Here is a 15389-nt window from a genome sequence, read left to right as displayed (position 1 = left end):
GTAAAAACGGAACTCTTTCAGGTTCTGGTCTTCCATATTCTCTTTTTCAAACTCAATTTGCTAAATTCTAAGCAAAAATATGTTTGTCAAATGTTTCTAATTTTATCAATGCTTGTAACTATTAAAAAGGACAGATTTATAAATTTGTGAATGATTCAGATGTTCATTCCTGCACTTAATGGTGTTTGCACAGTATATATTTATATTCTAGCTTTTAATGTAGTATAAAAGCATTTGTTTACATAGGAGACCAATATAAATATTTTTATAAAGAAATAGCAGTAGTTGAGAGTTTAACATAATATATAGATAGCATAATATAATTTACATAATTATGTATACCATAGCAAATATCCAAAGTGCCTGAACCAGATATTCTTTTTCAAACTGTTTTCATCGCATCATGCCAATCCAAACGTACTTAAAATTATTTACAGGGTGTTACAAAAGTGCATTGCACAGACTTTCCGTCCTTTTTATTAACCAATAATCCTTGTTGTAAGTTGTAACATCTTATCACAATTCTAAATTATTTTTATATATGTTATTTGTACTGCTTTGGCTTTAATAATTTTTTAACAGATTTATATTTCTCGTGTTTTTTATCATTATTTTTAGGAAACAAGTCAATTCCAAATAAAATGAATAATGCAGTCAAAGCTCATGATATAAGATCAGCAAGAAAATTGTCATAATAACGGTACAGGGTGTACAGGTAACCTAAAAGTTGTATCATGCAAAAATCTTTGTGAGTATCACAAAATGAAAATATTCAAATATATTAGTTTGTTACTCTATTCTATTCTATTAAAGACAAGTGATTATTTTGTATGAGTTAAGTACACTTTACAATATTGCCAACTCATTTTACTTTTACCACGTTTTATTTTACTTTCAACCTGGAATTGACTCAGTTTTCACTTTTAAATTTTTATTCCTTGATTGATTTCCTAATATATATAATATATAATATATACAATATTAATATATTAATATATATAAGATTATATTAAACTGTGAAGTGAATTCGTTTTTTGTATTATAACTGGAGGCAGTATGAAATTGACATATGTATTTATTACTTATAATAGAATTTCAACTTAGCAAAATATGTTGTGTAATCAACATCTTTACACTTCATTTTACTGTAAAAATATGAATCTCTGGTTGAATATAACTTGGACTGTAAATGTTATGTGATGTTATCTCAATGTGAACAAATTGTGTTTTACATTTTATTTTGTAAACAATGTTGTAGTGTTGTTTTGTATTTTTTGTATTGATATTGTAAATGTTGCTGTTTAATACACCAGCTGCCTGTATGCCGTCCATCTTATATTATTAGTTATATTATATATTTTAGTTTTATAAATTGACAATAAAATGATAAATCGAGTTGCTGAATTGAATAATCCATCATTCCAAATATAATATCGTTTCTTGCATTCATTTACAAAGTAACACTTATTGAGAAGCGTAACCTTCACATTTAGTCAAATTTATCTATGTCAAATTTTATGTAAAATTCGCCCAACCACATTTGTTTGGCAATAGCTACATTCAATGCATTACAATTTTACTTTTTTTCTCTCGATCCTTGAACTACCATTGGTTTGTTACTACACTAGTGCTGTGAAGTAAGTTAACAGTGTGGTAAAGTAAATATTTTTGGTTCTAAAAACTGAATTGAAAAGGCTAGTAAAAAAAAAAAACGGTCATAGGTAAATTATTTTGTTTTCACCACACTAAACTGTTTCAATGGATTTTCCACAGATGAATTAAGTCCGGAAAATAGCTGTTTGCCGCCTGCTAAATAAAATGGGGATTCATTACGTATTACTGTACTGTAATGAATTTTTACCGGACACCAGCTGATTATAAAAAGAGTGGTGCAATGCGTGGTTCAGGTACAATAAGTCATTGCATCATAATCAGTGGTTATGAGTACAAACAAAAACATAACCTATCTTAGACGTTATGAGTAGTGATTGTTAAGCCCTTTAGTCAGTGGGAATATATAACAGATTTGTACAGTTTTTTATTGTTAGGTTATTTTATAGTATAGCCAAAAATATTGTATGTCACTCGTCCAAAATGTGTTTACCTTGGTCGTGGGAACAACCATACTAGTACGGTACACACTTATTTTCCAGACTAGCAACGTAATATACTAACTTGCATTTTATATTGCACTAAACAATGGACTTTGAGGAAAAATGAAACAACATATTTGTGTAATAATCATGAATTTGTTATTCAGTTACTCAATAACACACACTTTTCCAAAACCAAACAATTTTTTGACCAAGAATACTCTGATTTTCAACCTCCTTAAAACTGTCAACCATACAATAGCAAATTTGATAAGACATAGCTACTATTGAAGAGGTGTATAAAAATAGGTTAAACATTATCAGGAAGAAAAGTATGGCAGAGGTTACACAATCAGCATACAAAAGATAAGATAACCAGATGGTATCACAGAGTACCACACTTAACAACAATGTAGCAAAACGTCCAAAACACATAATTTACACAGATACGTAAACAATACCGATGAAGAAGAGGAATGGTCAACCCATAGTTACCACCGTTCAACAAATTCCAGTGTCCAAAAAGAAAGAACCGAATACTCAAGTGACATACTCGAGCGAGTCTAGTATATAATATTTTAAATACGTACGGAGTACAGGGTATAAATATATCGAGAGATTTTAAAACACTACATTTTTCATAGATACAACAGTAGATAAAATTGTAAATCTCGTAACGGGATATAGAACAGACTCAACAACAGAGTTTAGTATCAGACGATGTAACATTGATAGAAATATGTACACGAATATTTGTACATATGTACATGAGATAACAAGCGGGCACCACTACTATGTACATAGACTGATGCGTGTTTCTAGTCCATCACATCACCATTACATTGATCAAGCTATGTACAAATTGACTAATCGAACCGTTATGAATTACAATTTGCAGATAAATACAAGACAAGCTATAAGTGTTAGATAAATATGAGCATTTATATGTCCTAACGCAAGAAACCGATCGTGTAGTACCTAGAGAGATACTTCGATACGATTACAAACTATGAGATATGAACGGCTTTTCTAAAGAATTTGTTTTCGCTCAAACACATTAATCAACTTAAAGATTGCTAAGTGTCCTAGTAGCAAGATACGAGAGGATTACAGTTGGTTATAACATTTATAAGCAACATTGTCCACAACAAAGTTTAAACAAAACACTTAATAGTTCACAGTAATTACGATGTATATTTATATTTTTTTTCTTTGATTCCTACTGAAGTGAATTCGTTTTTTGTATTATAACTGGAGGCAGTATGAAATTGAAGATAGGATCATGGGTAGAATCAAAACTTTAAGAATTTCACTGTAATGGGACTTTCAGTTGTAAACACTGGCTAGGCCTTGTAAATTTGTAAAAAAAATTAGAACATTTGATAGACTTACCTTGGCTGTGGTCAATTGCAATATTAATTTAAACGACAATCAATACAATCATTACTTGAGAAATTTGTATTTAAAATAATATCTAACAGATTTAGTTAAGTCTTGATTTATTTTAGTAAGGATTCCATCTGAATACATTTGATTCAATCTACTTTGGAGCTTATTTTTGTTTAATTACCGTTGGACATTGATGTGTAACACCCATTAAATTATTTTCATTTTTAATCATCACATGAAATTAATTTTTAATTTATTAGTTGCCATAGGCCGTTTTGATGTACAGTTTTGATGCTAAATATATATACTTTAAGTTAATAAAAGTGATGTGTTTTGAAAGAGTATTAAGTTTTTGGTAATACAGGAGGTATGTTTAATTTCTTTTTGGACTTGAACACTAAACATTTCAACATCATGAAAATCACAATTAAAAAAGATCCATAGACAAATTACAATTACAACATAGATATAGACCCAAACAGATATTTACAAATGCAATTAATACACAGTCTTTTGCTTAATTCACAAATGTTTGGACTTAAGAAATAATTCAAAAATGTAAAAAAATATGTATTGAAACCTCACAAATTTGCTTATCACATGTTACAAAAAAGGATAAATTATATACATCATCAATATCCTCAGCCACTTTAAAGTGAGATACCAAGTTGTTTTGAACAAACAGTATAACACTCCGGGACGGCCAATCTTTATCAATGAGTTGTGGCATACTAACTATCATGAGTGTCAAGGTTTGTAAAACTGTTAAAGTCTTTGCATTTGGCCAAACATAAATGTAGATGATAGGCAACGTTTTATAACCCAAATAAATCGTACAAGATCTCTGAAAACACTATGGACCAAAAGTTTTATTTCAAAATCAAAGTAGAACACCATATAAATTTGTCTTGTTGCTATGATAGCAAAAAACAAGACAAAGGAATCGGCATTAAAATTTATAAAAAATAAAATGTCATAGCTCTGTTCAAATATTGTTTATTATCTTTCAGTTAACACACTGAAGTCTCTGGGTAGTCTGTAACGATCATTCAATTACTACCCTTACACAACTTTCTAAATAGACTTTAAAAGCTTCAATAATGTGCTAAATTTTTAAAGCTATTGCGATATAAAAATATGTATGCATACACACGTACCTGTACGTACGTGTGTATTAATATTTGGATTAATTACATTTCAAACCTTTAATATACTTTGATTTAAAATCAATACATGTACATCATGTTTGGATCATTATAAGTTATTTCGGTATGTACAAAAAAATAAGTATTAGCTTTATTTGGAATTATTTACTACAGATTATGTTGACGGTGAATATGGACAGAATATAATGACTAATACACTATAATAATTTTACTTGTACACTGTAAACAATTTTGAGAACCATCACTACTCCGATAATTTGTAGGAATAGTTTTAAAATGATCTATTATATATTTTGTGGTTACATGATTACATATAGTACAATAAAAATTTTGAGGAATTGTATTTCTAGATGACGACTTAGAAATATTAACACGGACATTCAGTTTTCCAATGAAATATATAAACAATTTTCTTTGATAATTCCAATATATTTTCTGTTACTTTAACTATTATGTGAGTAAATTCATGCAAAATGTCAAGTTTATAAATCAACATCATAACTCTAGTCCACAAAAGACGATAAATGAGAGGTGAACAGACAAAAACCAATAAAAATCATTAAGCTTTGGTGACTCATGGATCAGCTGATAAAACAAATCATAAGCTCACTTATTGTATGGATAAATCAAGGCTCTTGGCTCTATTGCCATCTCCATTCCCCTATTCACGTATCGTAGTAAGATTTAGTTTCCATCCCAAAGATGAAAAGAAATTTTAAATGGGATTTGAATATGAAATTACATTATGTAATTTTTATTACTAATTTCAATATGCTTGTCAGAAATATGAAAAAAATACAGGCTAGTACTAGTGGATTAAATTTATTTGCTTGTTTGAAGACTCGATTAGTCCAAGGAGACTTCAACAGATTGTAGGGTGATAATCTCTCTTGTTAGTGAGCTTGGAAACAATTAAAAATACAAAATCTTGGAGGATTTAGCAAAAGTATGTAGCTTTAGAGTAGAAACTGAAGCGTTCAAATGTCTTTGACTATAACACACTGTAATCTGCATACTGTACTTGATTATTTTAGATACAAAGGAAAATATTTTATTAATATGCAATAGTAAAAAAAAAAACAGGTAATCAATTTATTTATAGCACCGCCATCGTAAGTTCTGTCGTCATTTGACAAATTTGATAGTTTCATTCGTTTTATAAAAAGAACATACTTTTTTGTTAATATTCTGAGTAAAATTGTAAATAATAAAAATATTGGTCTTAAACAACAAAAAAGTTCACACACTATAAGACAGTGTGGGATATGAGGCAGAGCAAAAAATTGCTCTTGAAAAAGGTAATTACTAAGTAACTACGGTAATTACAGTTGGCATGTAACCAACCTAGTGTCAATGATAGTAACTGAAACAGTATCAGCATGCAGGTATTGTATATGTGGTAATACATATACAATATGAAAAATTTGAAAACTCATGAGTTAAAAAAAACAACTAACTTTTAACAAAAAGGATATTAATTTGTTAATAATTAATGGGTTACCATATTTGAACTAAAATTGAATTTATTTTTTTAAGAATACAATTTAAAAAAAGATTGTTAAAGAGCTATGCACTATTTATTTACAAGCTCATTTATTATTTTGTAAACATCTTATATTTTTGAAACCACCTCAGAAGTAGATGTCAAAATTAGGAGAGAATAATTCAAAACATACAAACTTGTTTTCCTCGTCAACATTAGAGGGGTCAATGAACTAACAAAAGTAATTATTTATTCAACATTTTATCTCATAGTCAATATTTCTTGTGAAACTAAATGTGACGTTTAAGTCACAAGTTGTCAAGAAAAGTCGTCATCAACAAGACCTCGTCCTCTAAAATGCTTTAAAAATAACTTACAGTCTAATACAGAACTAAAAATAAATAACAAAATTGTAGGAGAGTCTGGAGACCTAGGGGTTACTGCCGGCAGCGCCACTGCTGAGCGCCATTTGCTGCATCTTGCGTATCACGGTGGTCGCATGATAGGCTTGCTGCAAACAAACAGAAATATTATATCTACACTCAAGGAATGGATAAAGTCAGAAATTAAATTACTTTAGACACATATTGCAATCTCAGTTTAATACTCTAGCTCTTTACCTGCTCTTTAGCCCTGCACTCACTGGAAAAAGCTATGAATCCCCATTAACACCCTGCACTCACTGGAGAGTGCTATGAATCCCCACTAACACCCTGAACTCACTGGAGAGTGATAAAGTTCCCCACTAACACCCTGCACTCACTGGAGAGTGCTATGAATCCCCACTAACATCATGCACTCACTAGAGAGTGATTAAGTTCCCCACTAACACCCTGCACTCACTGGAGAGTGCTATTAATCCCCACTAACACCCTGTACTCACTGGAGAGTGCTATGAATCCCCACTAACATCATGCACTCACTAGAGAGTGATTAAGTTCCCCACTAACACCCTGCACTTACTGGAGAGTGCAATGAATCCCCACTAACACCCTGGGAGAGTGCTATGAATCCCCACTAACACCCTGAATTCACTGGAGAGTGATAAAGTTCCTCACTAACACCCTGCACTCACTAGAGAGTGATAAAGTTCCATACTAACACCCTGCTGCATTTGTTTTGTGTTCAGCCAATTTGTGAGGCTAGATGTTCTTTTGGCAATGACTTATAATAGAAAGAAATGCATGCTAAAATGTGAAGTGGTTGAAAAGACAATCCCTTCAATAGAAGGTCTATGAAACCTCCATCGGCCCAAACGATCCCCTAAGTTAGGCAATATTTGGAGCTGTTCGCGACTGCACTGTACAGCTATGCTATCCGTAGTCTTTTTTTTAAATCATTGGTTAGTCATTACACCTTTTCTAAAGTAGTTATTGAAAACATTATCTAATGGCTTCCACCCTACACTTTCATGTACCTTTTTCATTGATGATATACAATAGGGAATAATATTCCAGTGGCATTAAGGCTAAAAGCCCATTTTCCAAGCACAAATTCTGTTTTTACCAATAAAGAGGGTTTCTAAGTTTCAAAATTTGTTCTAAGAATTGTTAAATATGATAAGTGCATTTGGACAACCCTCTTAGAAAAATGATTTCTTGCTATGCTCATTTTAAAATTTTTCAAGAATAATTAGCATTATAGTTAAATGATAAAAAAGGTTTTATAGTCTTTATTTATAATAAGGATGGACATGGACAACATAATTCACCAAGTGCAAAACTGACTAATCCACTGAATACAATACTTTGCATTTGTAAAGCATGGCTTCCAGCATAATACACAAATGGAAATGTTTTACAAATAATGTTAAGCTAGTTAATAACAACAATTAAAAAATTCATAGAATAGTTAAATAATATTGATTGCCAAACATGATTACTTTGTTTCCAGATGAACAGCTGACAAATACATTAACAAGTAGAAGTGAGAAGTTGCTGTACAAACAGTTAGATAAAAAGTCATGTGCTTTCATTATGTGTGACGTCCTCCTGTGGCCTGAAAACCTACAAGGAAAGGTCAAGGACATATTGAATGTTAGTTCGTAGCTTAAAATTAGGTTTATGAGATAGAGTCTTGAATATCCAACCTAAACCGGCAGCAAAAGTGTCACAGTAGCGGAAAGGTTGCATAGCAAAGAAAATAATCAAAATAATAGAATTTTTTTTACTTGCCTAGACATTGTGGTACTACGTGGTAAGTACATTTAATTTTTTTTATATTTAAAATTATGAACAAGTTTTGATTGCCTTTCTAGCTACAAAATCATTCAGTCTCTTTAGAAGTAAAATTTTGGCGATACACTTCCATTTAACTAAAGGTAACCCTTTGCACTGAGACTAAAACATGAGAAAGTAGCAGGTATGCAGGTATGAGTAGTTGAAGGATTGTATGTTATATGTTACATGTGAAAACAAAAAAGTACAAATTGAGTAGTTGAAGAACTGTATGTTATATGAAGCATGTGAAAACAAAAAAATACAGTAAAGTGCAGAGACCTGAAGCGTTTTTTAGTACAGTCCGGGCAATACAAGTAAATATCTTCAACGAACCTGCTATGATGTACTATCATGCCACAGAGCAATAACACGTCACCTCAGGGTACTCCATTGTTCACAAGGAGGGTTCTAAAGGTTGGATAACCGAGACTCTATTGCATTTGAATATACAGACTGTATGTTAAATAATGTCACGTTTTGCTGTATTTAGAAAAGAAAACACTTCATTTTTAAGTCATTTTACTACTGAATCCCCATTACTAACTCTAACTGTGAATAATTGGGGTTATTAACTCCTCTTAATTGGTACTATCACTAATCATCCATAAGAATAAATTAATTTACTCATCTTATGGTTATACAAATTGACAATTACAAATTAAAAAACAACCAACTAAAACCTAAAGCTGCCTTGATTTTGCAGATGAAACAATAAACTGGACCAAAATTGCATGGAACTAAATGGCACAATCTTAACAGACAATGGGCTCAATAACTGAACATTTATGAGCAATTAAAAGTATCAGAAACTCTTTGATACGTATGTCTTGAGTCAGCTCAATAAAACAACAGTGGTTCTAAGTGTTAACTTCCATGCAGTCACTCTCCAATCACATTGAAAAATATTATTTGGGCACTTTAAATAATTTTTTTTAATATTAACACAGCAATGGTTGCACAAAACAACAATAACCACACAGTATTAATCCAATTGTGTATTTATGGTTTTGCTAGCAGACTCTTGATTTAAATGTCCATCAAACTACCATTTGCCTATCTTAAATTTCTTATATGTTACATTGACATGGGACTAATAACCTTCCACCCATTAGAAAATTTTGATCTACAAGTACACCTAGACAAAAAAAAAATGTTATTCAATTGTAATTTACACAAACAGTAGAAAAGCGCGACCATTGCAGTGTTAATAGTTATAGTAAAAAGATGGATATGATTTGCAAAAAATATAATTTTTCTCTGTAGGTAAAAATTTAAGTAACATAGAGGTCAATTTCTGACAAAAAGCCTGTGAGAGACAAAAATACAAAACTTGACAAAATACAGTTCAGCTCCTGCACAAACCACAAAGTAACAGAAAACGAATAATAAATTAATGAAAACTAATTCTAAAATACATTCAGTTGCAATGTATATCACATTTGCCATTTAAAAAGCAGTCCCATTCAAACAGCTTGATTCTGTGTGACTATGAACATTTAAAACAAAGTACATTCTGTATCTTCCAGCATCCATCGTTAAGCAAGATAACATAACATATAACTATGTAACAAAATACCACAAATGCTCACCACAAATGCCTAAAATCCTGAACCCTAAAGCAAAAAATACCAAAAAACGAAATTCTGATCAGAGTAGGAATGCATACAATCAGCCGCTGCCAAACGAGCACCACATAAAAAGCTTGCGGATAAAAATCATTATCAGGGATCGTGTGCACATTTCCAAGGATCTGATGAGAGCCAGTGGTTTAGAGTAACCAACCGCCTTTGGATGATTGTATTTGTGTATTAAAAATACAAACTTGATTTTTGGATCTATAAAAAATTTTGTTGAAAATGTTTAAAGAGGTATTTACAGTCTGTTTACTGAACCATGAATCTGCAGCGATTTTTAAAAACTGCTGAATGCATTATCAATTACTTCAACACCTCAATAGATTTAATCAAACAATTTTACTGTGTTTAAAATCCTGGCTTTTACTTCAATAAAGAGTGTTTTCTTGGATTCCCGAGGGCTGTTGCTTGACTCTTTTGTTTGAGTGCTGTCATGATCTAATCTTGAATAATAAAATTTGATCCTTTATCCAGCTAAAAAAAAAAAAAAAAAAAAAAAAAAAAAACTCAATCCTTTCCAGAGTTTCTACATACCTCTGAGGTGGATTTAGTTACAAGTTTTAGGATTTAGTTACAAGTTTTACAGCTAACAATCTTTCCATCCACTTCAGAGCAAGAAGAACTGTGTCTAAGGTTAGCATAATTTGATTAGAAGCTTGTTCAGAAGTTTGTCGATGTTTCAGCTAAATTTTAAGATTGGCTTATCTCTGTAACTATTGAAACCCTTTCATTTACCTCCTCTTCCCATGAGCAATGATTATGATCTTATAATTGGCTTTAAATATTATACAGTATGTTGAGAGCTGAAGAAAGGCCATTGTACTTTTCTATCTAGATTTGAACCTACCAGAGATATCCTTTAAAGATCTTGAAAACTGCCAAGAGAAAGAAGAATTATGCCTGTTATACACTCTCCTAAGCATCTTTGGGTGATGATTGCATTATTTTAATCAAGTAATTCAAGGTAATTCAAGGCTCTACTGATAACACAGTTCCAAAGTCATGATCAATGAACTGCTCAGAAACCTCAAAGTGTATCAACCAAGGATACTTAGAATGTATGTGTTTCCAAATATAACTTTTAATCTCTAGGATATGTGAACAATTCCTCAATGTTATTTTAAAGATTTCTCTTCATACCAAAACAATCAATTACACTCAATGGGTAAAATGTTATGGTTATCAACGTTCCAATATTGTGTATAAAATACCTTAATGGTGAAACAAAACTACAATAGTATTTTACAACAATCTTTCCAGTGAAGAATAGTAACTAGTGCGAAGAGTAGATGTAACAATACTAAAAAGTGATAAATATCTGTTTTGTCAACTCTACAATTACCTGTGAATTCTGAACCGTGTTGTGTCAGTAACCAGGGAAAATTGGAGGGAAATACACAGTGTGTAAATGGAAATGTGCACAACACCATAGAGATTCCTTCCTGTTGGTTGCTACTTATGAGTTTTATCTTTGTTATTTATCCTACTAATATTATAAATGTGAAAGTGAAAGTATGGATGTTTGTGTGTAACTCTGAAGTTCCATCACGTGAAAACTACTGGACAGATTGAGCTGAAATTTTGCAGAGAGGTGCTTGATAGTCTTGAGAAACACATAGGCATAATTATTAAAGTTGTGAAAATCCTATAGGGCTATGCCTCACGGCGGTTCAAAGTTTCCATGTTATGTTATGAGGTTATAAGGAACTGAAGAATTTTGCCAGATCTTTCAACTAAACAAGTTGGATCTATGATATTTAATAGTATTAAAAAGTTACAAGGTTTACCAAAAGGGTGCAACAATATTAACACATTAAACCCTATGCCCAACAAGAATAGGTCGGGGTACCGCCAATGCCGTTTTGAACAAAGCCTGAGTATAGATTGGGCATCAATATTTTTTATATTTTTTATCATAGGCCTAGTATTATTATGTTATGTATTATTATTGTATTAAATATTATGCTTTAATACTTTTAATACTTTATTCTGAAATGGCGACCATATGTATATAATATATAATAATATACAATATGTAAATTATGTATAAAAAAATAAAAAGTTTAAATTTAATGATAATAAGGGTTAATTTGACCTATTAATGTATGCATAAAAATAAATAACAACATTAGGGTCAATTTTATATAAACTCTGTCTGACTTGGCTATTTTTTCTTTTTTGTTTGTTTTTTATTACTGTAGGCCTTTAACATATTATATTTTCTTAAAGCTCTTGATTTCCTCTTCAAAGTGATGTATTGATTAAAACTAAAAAAGTTAAAACTTTTTGAATTAATACGAAAATGCCCAGTATATGAGCATAAAAGCCCTGTTAGCGCCCATAGGGTTCAACATGTTAATTCTATTTGGATTTATGACAACAGCTAATCTAAACTAAGCAGAAACAAAAAGCGAAGACACACGAATAGAACTTTTAAAGTAGGATTGTTTACATTTACGTTTATGTTTTTAATTTAATAAATAATTTGTGATATTGTGAGAATGTTTGATAATTTAATTTTTTCTATTGTTTAGGTATAGTGATTGAACATTATGGCTATGGTAGATGTGTTAAACTACCATATCTATTATTGACATACCGTCAATTTAAAGAACCAAATTTTCTCAAACCGTGTCCTCCCCTGTTACAAACGCAGAGCAATTTTATGCTCACGGCAACCCCGTACGAAGGACGGGTACTCTGCTAATATTTTATATAATATTCTATTATAATATACACTAAAGTATATCACAGTTAGACTTGTTTGAAAAAGTACAAGATTAAAATAAGGTGTGAATGAGTATAGTAGTCAATTGTATGTTTTTTAATGACAATTATGAGATAAAAAATTAAACTAGTATTATTTCAGATTCACTGGAGATGTTAAAGCTCAAGATATGGCATTATTTTCAATGCTGTTTCGGGATATCTTGGCTTTTTAATTTCTATCACTGGAGACAGTACAGTAATGTAATTACATATTGCTGTGATATTCAATCCCCTGATGGTGCAAATAAGTAGTTATACAGTTGTAATTGGTTGGTAATAACTACCTTTGCACATTAATAAATTTGACAGTGTGTGTAAAATGGTTAGCTACGGTATTTTTTAATTAGGTACCTTAAGTTTTTTTTGGGGGGGAATTCCAACACAGATCTCTTATTCGTGAAATAAAAACTAATCTGTTACTAGTGGTGAAGTCATGAATTTACCAGCTTACCATTGTATAAAAACCAACTAACACTATATAGGATTACTATAGAATTCTTGAAAAAGGAGAGAGGGAAAATTTTTCACAAGTTTCTGCCCCATTACAATCTTTAATACTTTAATACTTTACGATGAAATGGCGACCATACAAAGCAGGTATTTTAAGCCAAGTATGAATGGAGATGAGTGTAGGATGAGTGGCTGGATCTTGTAGTCTTGTTAGTGACTAAGGCCGACATATTCCTTAGACACAGCTGTTAATTAATAGCCCATACAGCTAATGGCAACTAAGGGACCTACAATTTATAGTGGTATCCGAACCACATTTTCGCCTTGGTATATACAAATTGGTCTAATTATCAGGATAGTTCTGCAGATAGTCGTAGTACTCACTCGTGCGGACGTTAATCCACACCAGGGAGTATCGCATCCACAGTGCATACCTATAAATATCCACAACTCCTAGTAGCTGGATTACAGGGCGTCACCACCTGTCCCAGTCAGTGGTATTATATCCACCACTGTTTGCTATTGATTATTTTCTTACTGTAGGTATACCTGATTTTATATCCTTCTTCCATGAATTAGAAAATTGACTTTTTAATAGATGGTTATTTTTTCCATATAATTTCTTTTTGTATTCTCACCTTAACCATTTCAAAAATTTGTTTTTTTAAATTATCTCCAGTATTCCACAATTATCTATAATCCTGAGATCTGGCCTATATCCATTACATTATCGGTAGTCTAATATGTATATGTATTAACAAATGTGAATCGTTACATCCTCTTATTGCATTTGGAACATCAAACAGCATTTTCAAATTTAAAGCAAACATTTTTTAAGCAAAAAATAAACTAAAAATATAAAGCTATTAAGGATCACAAACTTAAAAAAAAAACAGTAAACCAAACAACCATTAACTGTATACTCGAATAAACCCCCTTTGTAAAGCAACTAGTTGAAAATAATGCAAGGCAAGGAAGGAATCTCCAAACTTAAAACTAGAGGTTGAAGGACTGACAACATACAGATGGAATAAACAAATAAAATGCCTGGTTCGACTCAAGAAATACCCATGCGGGAGATACCTTGCTGGACCTCTGATGTGGACTCGGTCTCTGCTTCCTCTTCAATAGTAGTGCATTTGTGAGGAGAACCCTCAACATCCATATTACTAGAACTAATCAGAGCTAGCCTCTGCATCTTGTGAACCATTGTTATAGCATTCATTAGTTGCTGCAAACAGAATCATATTGTGCCCCTCATCATACATCATAACAACACACACATCCTACTCAATGTTTGATTTTGATTAGTTTATTTCAATTGAAAATCAATCGTACTTCCTGCCTTGATTGTTACGGTAAAAACATTGTTAACTTGTTATTTGGTCTGTTTGGACCATGAAGCATTTTTGAGAATTTTAAAGAGGTTAGTGGGTTGGGAGCGTTTCATAAACTCCAAATTTCACAAACTCCAACGCTTAAAATATTAAATGAACAGCGCGTTTCATAATGTCCAAATGTCATAAGCTCCAAAACTATAACATTCAAATAATCACTAGTTCACAATGTCCAAGTTTCACAAACTCCAACGTTTAAATTTTAAATAAACAGAGCGGTTCATAACCTCCAAATTTCATAAGCTCCAAATCTATAACATTCAAGTAATCACTGTTTCACAATGTCCAAGTTTCACAAACTCCAACGTTAAGATATCAAATAAACAGTGCGGTTCATAATGTCCAAATTTCATAACCTCCAACGGTACAGTCTGGGCCAGAAGTCTCTACAGTGGTTGCCACAGTCAGATAGCAGGCACCGTTCGCCAGCGCTCAACTACTGATTATACGTGCATTTTAATGATTGAAGAACACTCAGCTGTGTGACTCAAATATGTGTTAGCACACAATGTGCAAATCAAATTTACATTTTTATATTTTTAATAGCTTTAATTCACTGAGTTTCTTAACTGTTCCGTCTCTCAATTAAAAAGCCACTACAAATATCGTAAGAGATTTTTTTTACCGATGAAAAATTTTAAAACATATAAATATATTTTATAAGTATATTTTCTAATAGCTGTTAAAATTTCATGATGATTACATCAGTAGTTTTTTTGTTATGGCACGGCAACCTCTGCAGCGACTTCTGGCAGAGACTGTACCGTTGGAGCTTATGAAACTTGGAGG

The 15389-nt window shown here is 31.6% G+C and overlaps 2 protein-coding genes across 6 annotated transcripts in view; one reads left to right on the top strand and one right to left on the bottom strand.

The window, feature by feature from the left end:
• The window catches only part of LOC128998996 (contactin-like), a 14649-nt gene extending 14470 nt beyond the window's left edge, over window positions 1-179 (top strand). Inside the window, exon 12 of the mRNA XM_054425353.1 lies at window positions 160-179. Coding sequence (XP_054281328.1) covers window positions 160-179 — 20 coding nt within the window. The remainder of the gene's footprint in view (window positions 1-159) is intronic.
• Window positions 180-2229: 2050 nt separating this feature from the next.
• The window catches only part of LOC128997779 (calcium/calmodulin-dependent protein kinase type 1-like), a 148807-nt gene continuing 135647 nt past the window's right edge, over window positions 2230-15389 (bottom strand). For 2 of the 5 annotated variants that reach the window (XM_054423465.1, XM_054423464.1), the window contains 2 exons: window positions 14287-14434; window positions 2230-6642 (listed from right to left, as the gene is read on the bottom strand). In XM_054423465.1, the coding sequence (XP_054279440.1) occupies window positions 6569-6642; window positions 14287-14434 (222 nt within the window). In that variant the 3' untranslated portion in view covers window positions 2230-6568. Of the gene's footprint in view, window positions 6643-8013; window positions 8138-14286; window positions 14435-15389 lie in introns of all 5 variants that reach the window. The other 3 variants (XM_054423467.1, XM_054423466.1, XR_008491142.1) reach the window with 2 other exon arrangements.

This window comes from Macrosteles quadrilineatus, unplaced genomic scaffold, assembly GCF_028750875.1.
Source record: "Macrosteles quadrilineatus isolate MER2022 unplaced genomic scaffold, UCM_ALF_1.0 Scaffold_7__1_contigs__length_78375512, whole genome shotgun sequence".
Taxonomy (NCBI): domain Eukaryota; kingdom Metazoa; phylum Arthropoda; class Insecta; order Hemiptera; family Cicadellidae; genus Macrosteles; species Macrosteles quadrilineatus.
Note: the sequence above shows the minus strand (reverse complement) of the source record. Positions and strands in the feature narration are given on the sequence as shown.